The sequence below is a fragment of the Lycium barbarum genome, chromosome 12 (assembly GCF_019175385.1).
Source record: "Lycium barbarum isolate Lr01 chromosome 12, ASM1917538v2, whole genome shotgun sequence".
Classification (NCBI taxonomy): domain Eukaryota; kingdom Viridiplantae; phylum Streptophyta; class Magnoliopsida; order Solanales; family Solanaceae; genus Lycium; species Lycium barbarum.
The window spans coordinates 78,668,297-78,681,822 of record NC_083348.1 but is presented as its reverse complement, the minus strand read 5'-3'; the positions used below and the strand labels follow the sequence as shown (position 1 = coordinate 78,681,822).

Sequence of the window (13,526 nt, the reverse complement as noted above, 5' to 3'; positions counted from 1 at the left end):
ACATTTGGCCGCTCTCCAAGAATAACTATAAGCGCTAGCCATATAAACAAAAAAATATACACTAATTATGTATAAAATATATATATTATATATACATTTATATACAAAAATATTTGCCGGGTATTATTTTGGTGAGTGGCTTGCTGTATGTACAGTGTCTCCCATTATAAATACCCGTTGCTTCTCCAAAAAAATGAAACATCTCAAAATTCCATCTCTTTTTCTCCTATCGCTCACCGCCAAATTACGAATTTTGTTCTTGTGGGAGATTTCAGCTAATTATTAATTGAAACTCAAATTTTGTTGGTTTAGTAAACGCCTGAAGTAATTCTGTCACCGTCCTTACAACAACATAAGTGAAGCTTAAATTTCTTAAGAACAATAATTACACTATCAAAATCGGTTTATTTCTTCCCGTTTCTGAAATTTATTTTCTAACTTTATCCTTCTCCAGTAAGACAGAAGCCAATTCCTAAATTTGACATAATGATATAGAAACTTCTTTTTATTGTTTCGAAAGTATATTAATACAATTACCGGTCAAGCTATTTGATTTGGCAACTAGCTCGCTGTTGGCTTAAAAATGAGAAAATAAATTAAAGGAGCAATGTTGATAGGAGGCAAAATCGTAATTGATGGTGTTTTGAAATGATATTTATTAGGAGAAGAGATAATTTAGGTCAACTGGAAGTCTTAATTCTCTTCCCTTTGCATAAATAGAAAATTTAACTATGTATTGACCACTTAATAGAACAGAAGTACTTCACAATATTTCTATATGCCATCGAAATCAAACCTTAAAGTAAAGAATCGAAATTAGAAACATGCGTTTAAAATAATACTTGAATAATAAAAAACTTATCTATTCTTAAATACAATATTAACATGGTTTATCGAATCAGTCAGCAACCAAACAAATAACTTGACTTTATAGCTTCGAGTAGTACTATCTAACTAAAATATGACTGCAACGTGTAACATTTCCTACTTCTTAAAGACCACAAGAGATATCAACATCAACATAAAATGTAAAAGTCTTCATTAATGTGAATGTCCATTTCTTTGAAATTATTGGGTCACTATGAAGTAATGGGGCACACAAGAAAAATACATATCTGCATTATACATTCACGTCAAATTATTTTTATTTATTATACTAGCTAAATAAAGAGTCAAGATAAATATACATATTAATAAACTAGATTAACCCGGTAAATTATACTATATGAAAGAATCTACTTATTTATTAATTTGATGTAAACATCAAATATAAATAATCTTTTGTTACCAGAAAGCAAAAACTGCTCCATCACATGAGAGGAAATTTCATTTCAATTTGGAGCACATTTTAGGAGCATGTTATACACGTGCTTAAAAGGCACGTAGGGCAGCCATTTCTTCTGTGACTGCTTTCTTTCTGAGAAAGCATCACGTGTCAACATGTCATTGTGACTTGGTTAACCATCGACGTGGCAAATGTCTACCAGCCCAAGCTCATTCCAATGACTCAATCTCAGCCGTCCATTCTAGTAAAAGTATATATCGAATAGCCAATTTTCGGACCACTTATTTATTAATTAATTAATGAGTAAAGGTGCGAATATACTCCTCAATTTTGGATTTAGAGCATATATACCCTCATTATAAAAGTGGTGTATATATATTCCTATGGTTACAAAATGGTGTAAATATACCCTTGTTGTTACAAAATAGTGGATATATACCTATTTAGCTGACGAATTTTTTTAAAAATTATTTCGGTTATTTTTTAATTAAGAAAAATGTCACGTGACTTTAACAAAAAAGCCTACCCCTTTCTTTGAGTAGACATATTTTTCTAAGGCCACATAAGAATTTTTTTTGGTGATCGGGTCTGGTTCGTTTAAAAAAATATCTTCGTGACTTTAAAAAAATAAGTCTATCAATTTTTTTAAATGAACCAAACCCGATCACCAGAAAAAAAAAGTTACTATATGGCTTTAGAAAAGTATGTCTACTCAAAGAAATGGATCGGCTTTTTTTAAAGTCATGTGGCATTTTTCTTAATTAAAAAATAACCTAAATGATTTTTTTTTAAAGTCAGCTAAAAGGGTATATATGCACCGTTTTGTGACGGTAGGGGTATATTTGCACGTTTTTGTAACGGCAGGGGTGTATATATACAACTTTTGTAACGAGGGGTATATCTGCTATAAATTTTAAAGTTGAGGGGTATATTTGCACCTTTGTCCTTAATTAATTGATTTATTGCGAAATAGTAGTCATTTTTAAGTCGGAGAAAATATTTTGATAAAAATATTCTTTGGTAAGACACAGGACAACTCTAGCATGGGGTGACGGAGTTTGGGGCAGTAATAAATAGAATTTTGATTCAATGTGCTAAAGTTTAAAAATTTGTTAAACGCTTTAAATTTCATAGACGATTTGTTGAGTTCAAGATTTTTCTAACTTTTGATTTTATGAATGATATATGGGTTCAAATTTTCGCATCCTATTGCAACTTCGAGTTACATGAATATTCACGAAGTTTAAAACTTAATTAGCTCAATTTCCATCAATTGAAGATTCATGGAGTTCAGACTTCAGACTTTCACAATTATAAGTTTGGAAAACTATTGTTTCAAACTACATGAAAGACCAGGAACGGTTCTCAAACTACATGGAAGACCAAGGACGATTCATGTAGGTTAAATTTTCACAATCCGAATGCAAAAGTCTACCGGAGTTTCAAACTCCATCAGCAGTTCATAGAGTTCAAATCATTAAAAATTCAAACTCTACCAAACGGTTCATGGAGTTTAGACTTTTACAATATAAGTGTGACAAATTGATGGAGTGCAAACTTCATGAATGATTCATGTAGTTCAAACTTTTATCACTTCAAACTTCATGAACAATTAATGAAAATCAAACAGATAAATATTCAGACTCCAGTGAAAGTTTATTAAAGCTTTTCATATTTTAACTAAAGATATTTTTGTCAAAACGTTATTTTCGTATTAAAAATACCAAACACTAATTGTTTTGAAATACTAACTAAACTTAATAAGCGGTCCAAAAAATAATTGTTTGTCAATTTTGCCCCTTCATTCTATCTTAGAGAACCATCTTAATTACGGGCCCACGATATTATTTTTAGAAATAACTCTTTAGATAATGCTAAAATACGAATTCCTAATTATGTTAGCTAATAATAACATTCCATTTTCAAAACATAACAATAATTTCTTTATGAAATATATACAACCTCCAATAAATTTCACAACATTAGAAATTTAATTAGAGATTTTCCTTTCTTTTCTTTCTCCCTCCAATTCATGTCTCTCTTGCAAAATAATTCTAGACTCAAACTACTAGTAGAAAAATATTACACACAGAAGATTGTCCCTCTATTCTGAAAAATATAAAGAAGAAGAAAAGCTCATACGAAACTTTTTTTAATTAAACCTCACTTCAATCGCCTCTAAAATTAAAATTAACAAAAAAAAACCAATTTTTTTTTAAATAGAAAAAAGAGTTCAGGAATAACTAAATTTCTCTAGAAAAAAAAAAGGAAAAAGGAAGAATCGATATTCCAAGAGAAAATCCTCCCAAGAGAAAAAGGAAAAAAGAAAAAGCGAGATCTCAAGAAAGTTATTTGATATAGCATAATGGTGGTGATGTTGTCAACACGCCCTATTTGGATCGTTCACATTTTTGCCATTCTCAAACCCAACTTTTTTTTCTTTCTTTTTTCTTTGCTTCGCGTTTCTCCCTTTCTCTACTTCACATTGAAAAATGAATTAACGATATTCCAAGAGAAATTCCTCCTGAGAGAAAAAGAAAAAAAAGAAGAAACGAGATCTCAAAAAAGTCATATGATATAGCATAATGTCAACACGCCTTATTTGGATCGTTCACGTTTTTGCCATTCTCAAACCCAACTTTTTTTCTTCTCTTTTTCTCTACTTCACGTTGATCTTTCTAGAAACTTCAACTCTATGAACATGAATGAAATTCACAATAACATACTGAACATACACATGACATACAAAATGTATACTTCCTTCCCTCCAAAATAATTGATGTTTTAGGCTTGAGCACATGTATTAAGCAATTCACTTACTTCTAAAAATTAAGAAAGATTTTGACTAAAATACGCTTAGTTATAATTAGTTTTCTTTTAAGGTTGACATAATTATCATGGGATTAGAAATGTATTAAGAGCAATGTTGAAACAAAAAAGAAAATTAAATACCTTCTTGATTTTGTGTAACGTCAATTATTTTTAACCACCTTTTAAAGGCTAAACATCAATTCTTTTGATCTGAAGGAGGCATCATTGTATGTCGTATGTATGCTATGTATATAATATCTATATAAGTTACACTGGGCATAAACACAGAATACAATCACTCCACCACTAAAAATCATCACTCATTTCACTGCTGGACATACACTTGCATATCATTGTATGTCGTATCATGTATGTATGCAAATATTGATACATATGACATCTATACATTTAAAATACACACGATATATATATGAAGTATTTCACCGCCACTAAACCACCATAAAAAGGCACCACAACCACCACTCATCCCACCATTAGAATGCGAATCATTTTCATACAAAAAAAAAAAAAGAAGAACAATATAAAAAGAAGAAAAAGGTTTCAAAAAATTATTTATTGTTTGCCCACCATGGCAATCAAAATCATATGTGAAAATTATTGCTCTAAAGCATTTGGTATGCTGAAAAATAAAGAAACTATGCGCGAGAGAGAAGTTGAAATTTGGAGGAATTAATTTTTTCAAATTGGAGCCTAAAATCAAGATATATATATATATATATATATTCACTTAAGTTGCTATGTTTCGAAAAGTCTTATTATATTCGGTAATTAGTTATATGGCGTAAAATTCTCTATTTAAAAAAAAAAGTATCATTTTTTTGTTTAATAAGTTATATATAATCATATAAAGATTTTTTTTAATCAAGTACTTGAAAAAATATTAAAATAAATAAATAAAATGAAAATTTAGTAAGAATTGACCGGTTGAAATATAACTCATTCTAGCCCAATTCATATAAAATCTTTCCGTGTAGGAATACTGAACTTTCACTTTATTGATGAGTATTTAAATTCCCTTCCCATACCCCTATATAATTAAAATAAATTAAAAAAATACTTCCATTTATTAATTCAATTCATTTTAACCCGTTCCTAATTCGCCCATTTGACACTTCACTAGCGTCAACCGTAGAGAATAAAAGCCCTTCCTTCATATCTACTCTTTCTATATAAGCAATAGAAAGGTGCCACAGAGAGAGAAAAACGCGCGTTTAGAGAGAGAGCGCTTGGTGTCTCTTACCAGGTAATACTAATAATATAGACCGACCTATACATATAGAAAATTTGTATCTATACATGTCATCTCTCTTGTCTACTTGTCTGAAAATCACCCTTTCACTGTTTCTATATATATAGTACTACTATTCATCTTCTTGTTCAAGTTTTTTTTTGTTTAAAGTTGGAAATTTTTGAGTTGTTTTGAGCTTTGAATTTTGAGGTATTGGTTGAAATTCTAGGGTTTGTGATCTGTTGATTGTGTGTGGTTACTTGATTGAATTGGTGAAAATTGATTGAAGTTGACTTTGTCATCTTTTGGGTTTACTTTGAATTATTTTGGGGTTTTGGGTTTTCTTTTGTTGTCAATTTTTTAGACTTTGTTTATGGATATATGGAGCTTCATTACTAGTAAAGTTTCATTTAAAAAAATAAATAAATTAAATTTGTGATGTTGTTAAAGTTGGTAATTTGAGCTGTTTTGGACTTTGAATTTTGAGGTATGGTTGAAATTCTAGGGTTTGTGATCTGTTGATTATTTGGGGTTTTGATTGTTGGATTATGTGTTGTACAGTGTGTGCTAACTTGATTGAATTGATGAAAGTTGATTGTTCACTTTGTGATCTTTTGGGGGTTTTGGGTTTTCTATTGTTGTCAATTTTTTAGGTTTTGTTAATGGGTATATAAGAACTTCATTACTGGTAATTTTTCATTTTTTTTTTAATATACGAATATAATTTTGATTTGAAGTCACCTTATGGAAATATTGTGGACATATGGAATATTCCTGTGCGGTATAAAATTAGCTTACTGGTTCATATATATTTTTTAAATTTGGGTAGAAGTTTAATTTTTACTTTTAAATTCTGAAAATGAGCTTGTGTTCATGTAGATCTTAACTAAAGATGGTTTTTTGGAGTATATGGGTGGTTTATGGGTTTCTTGATAGGTCAGAATTAGGTTAATTTGATGGAAAGTTTGGGTTTATATTAGCTGGGGAGGAAAAGTCAAAGGAAAAAGATTTTTCACTGTTGTAATCCGTCTTTACAGGGTTCTGATTAAAAAATGGGTCTTTACGGGGTTAACTTTGAAGGTGGGCAGATGTAGCATCTTATCTTTGTTTTTTCATGGGAAAAAGCTTTCATTTTTCTTTCAATTTTTTTAATGTTTTAGCTTTTATTGGCAGATATCAACCGATAATCAGGTTTGTGGAGTAAATAGTAATGTAGGAAGTAAAGAGGAAAAATGATGACTAGAAGAATTATGTGAAACAAGTAGTTTATCCAGTCGAGGCATTGTTGATTGATTGGGACTAAAAGATTCCCTCAAAACAACTTAACTCCGTCAAGCCTGTGTAGAAGAAGGTTTATGTTTTATGTGAATTGGGTCTTTTCTGTTGGCAGGTCCAATCTTGATGATTATGTGGAAACCCCCAAATAAAAAGAGTAAACAAAAAAAGTGGTCTTATCATCCATTACAGAAAACTGATTAGAAGGCGTGATTTCACCACCTTTTTAATTTTTGGTAAAACTTGGTGGTTCAACATTAGTAAATTATGTTTAAAAAGGTTGTTATTCATGCTTGGGTAGGGGAGAGAGTTATTCAGTGCAGAAAAGTATCCGTAAAGATGTTATTGATTTTTGTTTCCCAATAATCGAGTTTTAGGTGTGGTTTATGATAGCAGGAGTTTTCTCTTTTCCTTTATATCAAAGTGATTTTGGTTTTTGGTTTCTTAGAGTTCATTTTGAGTGTGATTTCTGTTGATTATTTCACTGCATTCAGTTGATGACTACAAAAATTGTTCTATATATTCTACTTATTCTATATGCTAACCTTTAGGCATAGCTATGAATTCTAAAGCCTTTTCAATTTTCTTTGACAACAGTCTCTTGTGGCTGATACTATTTGTCTGAAGGGGTTTTGAATCCCTACTGATGCTTTCAAATCAAGATTGTGCCAGATATCCCACATACGAATCAAATGCCATCACTAAAAATGAAGACAAAGCTAGCCACATCCAGTTCGAAAGAAAAAAATGGTCTCCATGTCTGTCCAAATTCAAGTGTCATATCCAAGAGTTCTCTCTCTAGAACCAGAAGTGTGCAGAATGCAGAGGAAGTTGCAGATCTGATTCACAATACTCATGATGGTAGGTTTGGTTCTGTCTTATGGTTGTTAAGAATAACAATTCTTTTGTTGTTATTGTGATGGTGTGAGAATTATTCTCTTCTCCTCACCCACAAGTTTCACAATGGAAGTCTCTGCACTACGCTGACATTGCCATTTCTTCGCACTGCACATGATTCATCAATTGCTTTATTTCTTGCAGTTCCTATCTATCACAAAGTATGTCCACACCAAGTCGGAAGAAATGGAGATCATGCTAATGATTTGGTTGATGAACTGCTTGAAAAGCAACAGCAACCTGTGACTGATTCTGCAAACCTTGATACAATGGTAAACACGGTCTGGAGTGTTAACTATCAGTAGCTGACGTTTTAAGTTTCGTGTACAGTAGTCTTAATTTATTTATTCATCTCTTTCAACTATCTGGTGTCCAGTGGGTAAGGATTCTTCCACATATACACATATTGCGCGTCTTCTGGTTGCTGATAATAATCATATAATGTTCAAAAATATGTTTTGCATAGACATATGGAGACAGAAACTGAAGATAGAAATTCTAGGAGCAACCAAGGAACCAAAGTTAAGCTGTCTGCTCTCGCCATATCTCTTCTGTAGTGGCTGTGTGAAGTTAGCAATATGTGAGAGGGCTGAGACACGAGCTCAGGAAAAATATGAATGTATTCCCTGTCTCGAAAATGACTTGCTTTGTTTTATGAGGGTCAAATCTAGTAATCTTCATGTTGATATTTGACATTAATCTGTTTTCTCAAACAACACATATATGTTAAGAAAAAATATTTCTTGAACAGGTAGTGTACGTTACAGATATATAAGAATCTTTAAACATAGATTTCATAATTGGATAAACTTGATTTGGGAAATTTTGGTAAAACAAATTTCATTCTGCAAAGAGTGAGTGGGTCGGAACAAGATCCCAATGCAAAGGCCGCTGTAATGAGAGCACAGATATATCCCAATAAATAGAAATCATACCCGTGGCATGACAGGCATTACGGTCAAGTCTTCTGGCTAAAATATAATAATTTATATCAAAAGTACATAATGCTTGTTAAACACCTAATACAAATAATTTAACCTGAGATTTCAGTATCTAGTGCCAAAGTGTTGGACACATTGGCAGCCTTCCTTACCCAGAAAATAAAGGTCATTGAAAGACTCCTCAATCTATAGACTACTGTGTTTCATGCTTTATCTTGTGCATTTTCCTTTATTATCCATTTGTTTCTAGCTGCTTTTGCTGTACTCAACTGGTGCATTTTTTTTCCTCAAGAAAAAGAATAATGCACAAGTTGAGTACAATAAAAGCCGACCCTAACTAGCTTGAGATTGAGGCTTAGTAGTTGTTGAGTGCTGTAAAAGCAGCTAGAATGAAATAGATAATTCACATAATATAATTCACACGTTATTACTTTATTAATTCATATAATATAGGGCTTGTACACACTAGGATTGTGCTCCCAGCTCCTGTCAATTTTACATTTTAGCTTTCTATGCCATACTTGTGCCTGCATGCCAAAAGTAGACAATTTGATTTTTGATGTTGGTACTGTCCTATCATCTTTTGAAATCACTGCAGGAGTCTACAGTAGTAACCTGCAACTCAAGTTCAGTGACCATCTTTTCACCTAGTCTGAACCCTGCTGGTGCGCAGAGTGAGTCGGATATACCCAGTGATGGAGGTATGCCTCTATTTCTGTTGGATTCTTTTATCGATTGTGAAATTTATAATATGTCTTTTCTTCTTCTGTTCGTCCTGAAAAAGATGTTAGGCAAACCAACAATGCACCCTTAAATCTTATTTTGCTTTATTTCTCCTGATCTTGAAAAGGATGTTATCGAACAACCAAAACCCCCTCGGGCCATAGACGATAAGAGCTGAGAAACATACTCTCTCTCTCTTCTAATTCTTGCAAAAAAAATGATCATTGTTACATTAACTTCTCGTATTTTTGGTTGCTTACAGCAAGCAATGATTTTTATGTACCCCAATTGGAGACTGAAGATAGTGATAGCAGCAGAAGTTCGTGTGAACATCAGACATGCAATGTTTCAGATTTTTACATCTCTGATATGATTGTTTCTTGTTTGGCGGTCGAGGGAGAAACCATCTATGATGACAGTTTGACTGACAGATTCTTGTCTGATTACAAGTGTGAAGAGCCAAATATCTTTACTAATGTTGATGAGGAATACTTGCTGTTGCCTTTTCTTGAAGACACTGCAGCAGCTAGCTATAGTCAAGATTGCAGAACATCTGGAGAAACTGCCGTTCAGTCAGATGATTCGAGCTTATACATGGCGATCCACCAGCTCAGATCATCTGAACAATCTGATGTTTTCACATATTTAGAATCTGATCAAGCAGAATGCTTTGACCCACATGTTTTCATAAGAAATTTGCCAGACATATTAGAGAGGCCGAATTTTTTGCCAAAAGAATCACAAAGAAGCAAATCGATCACCCTAGTACTTGACCTAGATGGTGAGATTCACTACTCGCATATTCCAATTTTATTTATCATTATAGTCGTGCTGCAATTTAATGATCCAATGTGTATCTTTGCTTAAAAAACAATCTTTGGTATACCTGAGGGTCAGTTACTAAGATTCTTTTTACGGCTAGGAGTACCCTGGTACATTCGTGTATAACACGTATATAGCTCTAGTTGCTGGATTGTGATGCAATTTTACTTTCAGTAAATATAATATTTTACAGAGTATGACATGATTTCCACAAGATGATTTAATATCTTGTGTATTCATTCCATGTCTTCAGAGACACTTGTTCATTCTACACTGGAGCACTGTGATGATGCAGACTTCACATTTCCGGTTTTCTTCAACATGAAAGAACACGTTGTCTATGTGAAGCAAAGGCCTCACCTTCACACATTCTTGGAGAGGGTTGCAGAGATGTTTGAAATTGTAATTTTTACCGCTAGTCAGAGCATATATGCGAAGCAACTGCTGGATATTCTGGATCCAAATGGAATGCTTATTACAAGGCGCGCGTATCGTGAATCATGCATCTTCTCTGATGGAAGTTATACTAAGGATTTAACGGTATTAGGTGTTGATCTGGCAAAAGTTGTAATTGTAGATAATTCTCCACAGGTAATCTACTTGCATCTTGTATTTGATGATGAACCGATTATTATACGCTTATTGTCTTAGCTGGGAGTATGCTTTAGTCATTTTAATACGTTTGCTTTAGGTTCTGTGCTTTCGAGGAGTCTTTTAGTCCATTAGAGTTTCTTAAGCTAGTAAAAATATAGAAAACGTCTACTTTTATTTTTTATTTTTTATAATGTTGGCCTGAGAAGATCATAAATGGAGAAACATGGTCAGTGAGGACTCATATAGCCATCCCAATCTCGGGAGTGAGGTGTAGTAGCAGTTGTTTTATATGCTTATCCTGTTGGGGAGACAGATGGACACAGATCTCGATGTGCTGCTGCTGATGTAGTAGTAGATTCCTCCTCTTTTTTTTTTCTTTTTTTTTTTGTTTCTTTTTTCATTTGGTTTTGGGTGGTAAGGGGGAGTGGAGCAGTGAGATTAAGTCACTAAAATTCTTGCGCAATTTGTAAAATAGATGCAGCACCTTTGTCAGGTATTTCACTGTGCTACTTTAGTTCTCTATATGAAGAAGATTCAAAATTGTCTGTTAAATAATAGAGTCTAGATGTTTGTGAGTCTTTTTTAAGTTTGATGTGCTTAGTTGGAAATTGGAGAAAAACTTTAAGAGACACGAACAACAAGATAAGAATAGCAGACTGCTTAATTGAGCATGAAATAAGGCTATTGTTTTATGTAACTGAATATTAATTTCCCATCTTGATTTCAGGTTTTCAGATTGCAAGTGAATAATGGAATTCCTATTAAGAGTTGGTTTGATGACCCTTCAGACTCTGCACTAATTTCTTTACTTCCATTCCTAGAGACACTGGCTGATGCTGATGATGTCCGACCTGTCATTGCTAAGAAATTTGGTAACAAGGAATAAGAGGCCCTTGTTTCTTCCTAGTAGTTCCTCTAGCAATCCCTCCTCTCTTCTCATTTAAACGGGATTATCCTTCATTTACATGCTCCTTGTTCTATCCTCATTGAGCCTTGATATAATTGGGTGTGCAATAAGATTACTAGCCCTCTTCTGGTTGAGTCAGCTTTTTGTGCGCATTCCTTTCTTGTTTCCACCCTGTTCAGTCCATTGCTTATCTAATTTGTTGTTGCATATAGTTGCAAGAGGTTCTCCTTGTGTGAAATGTACAGTTATATTTGCCTAGTTTTATACGAGCTCTTGTATATGAATTGATCTATTGTGAAATAAATTTTGTGATTTCTAGTTTCGTTATTATAACATAAAGCTGTCTGTTTGATTAAATTACCTGTTCATAGTACAGCTAATGCACATTTGTCAATTTTGCAAAAACATAAGCTTCCAATCAAGTACTAATTGGCCAAAAACATGAGGTCAAGTGTAGAAATAGGTTTAGAAGCTATTTGGATTATGATCAGATGATGCTTTAAAGACTACCAACTTTGAGAAGTAAAAAATAGAATAGCATGGACGTGAAAAGCACTTGCTTGTTTCTTCATGTAGACTTGTACAGGTTGTTTCACGCTTTTTTATTTCAGAACATTAGTTATTATATGAGCTAAACATAGTCGAATCCATCAAACTCATCTCAAAGCCTATGTATAGAGCCTTAGGTCTGGAGGTTACTACCTAATCTTTTTTTTGTTTTGTTTTTGGGGGGGATAAAGGTAGGTTGCTACCTAATCATTTTGCATGAAAGATTCCACTTGTAAGATTAACTGCCTAAAATTTATTAGGAAAAGAGAACAGTTGTCTGAAGTTATAGTCATTAAGTTAAGAAATTGATCAGTTAAAATGTTAGAGGTTCTGGCTAACATTTCACCCAGAGAATTGATTGCTTTGGAGTTAAAAATAATAGTGGTATAGTTCCACCAGTTATTTACCAAAGGGAGCCCAATTTTAGCAGTTCATACTACTAAGGGCTAATTAGAGCTGTGTCACCAGAATGCTTTGAATACTGGTAGATTGCCTTTCTTGGTTGCTGATACCTGCTGAAAAGCATTAGATTGACGGCCCTTTCTTGGTCGCTCATACCTGCTGAACAGCATTAGAGTGACGGCTAAATGTAAATTGTACCAAAGTAGAGACTGGATGTATGTTCAAGGGCCATGTCATTCCATCTTCGAACAGGTTAATTTCTTTCTGTAACTTCTTGCATGGTGTAATAACTGTCGGTCTTGATGGGAAAATCCTCTGCTTCTAAAGGATCCCAAACAAAAGAAAAAGGAAAAGAAAGCTCAAGATGATACCTTATCCAAAAAAGAATAACGTTAAGAGGATAAAAGTAAACATAACTCAAGAGATATAATCTTCTTCTTGGTATAATGATATCGAAAGCTTAAAACATTCTGTTCAAGTTAACTTTACCTGATCATTTTGTGAACTTTCTCATTTTACTTGCCTGGTTAATAGTTTCTTGTGATTCGAACATCATGCTGTTGCTTAGTATTTTGGTTTTGATTCATGTGAGTGAATCTAGGTAAGCTATGCTTCTGCATTTATTTTGCTTAACATCTTAAAAAAACTAGAGAATTATACTTTTCAAGGCTCGTCGGTTATTGATAGTTCAAAAGATAAGTTTTTGCGACTGTTTTCATACCTGATATGATGAATACCTAGAATATACTAGGGAGGTTATTTTTTGGGGTGGATTTTTGGGTGAGATGTTGTCTCGGAGTTTATGACTTTATGCGTGTCCCGATAGCATGATTAATCTATAGTCCTTCCCTGGGATATGAGTCATTGACAAGCTTATGGCATCATGTAATGACTGAACTCTTCAGGAGTGTAATATAACTTAGCCCGGTGAAAGCATGTCGGATGATGTAGTGCATCATTGTGTAGGTCAGAGTGTAGTTCTGTGAATTTGTTTGTTAGGTATATAATTGTAGGATGTTCCTTGGTATCCCTGTTTCCCATCCTTTCAATAATCTCGCCCATTCGATTCAT

At 33.2% G+C, this 13,526-nt stretch overlaps 1 protein-coding gene across 2 annotated transcripts; it reads left to right on the top strand.

Moving 5' to 3' along the window:
• Positions 1–5,220: 5,220 nt before the first annotated feature.
• On the top strand, positions 5,221–11,843 carry LOC132623878 (uncharacterized). 2 transcript variants are annotated; one of them, XM_060338690.1, is made up of 7 exons: positions 5,221–5,360; positions 7,218–7,481; positions 7,662–7,789; positions 9,057–9,159; positions 9,444–9,962; positions 10,257–10,594; positions 11,325–11,843. In XM_060338690.1, the coding sequence occupies exons 2-7, from the start codon at positions 7,313–7,315 to the stop codon at positions 11,481–11,483; spliced, it is 1,416 nt and encodes a 471-aa protein (XP_060194673.1). In that variant the 5' UTR covers positions 5,221–5,360; positions 7,218–7,312; the 3' UTR covers positions 11,484–11,843. The 2 variants fall into 2 exon arrangements, with proteins under 2 accessions (XP_060194673.1, XP_060194672.1); XM_060338689.1 differs by lacking the exon at positions 5,221–5,360 and adding an exon at positions 5,410–5,555.
• Positions 11,844–13,526: the final 1,683 nt, after the last annotated feature.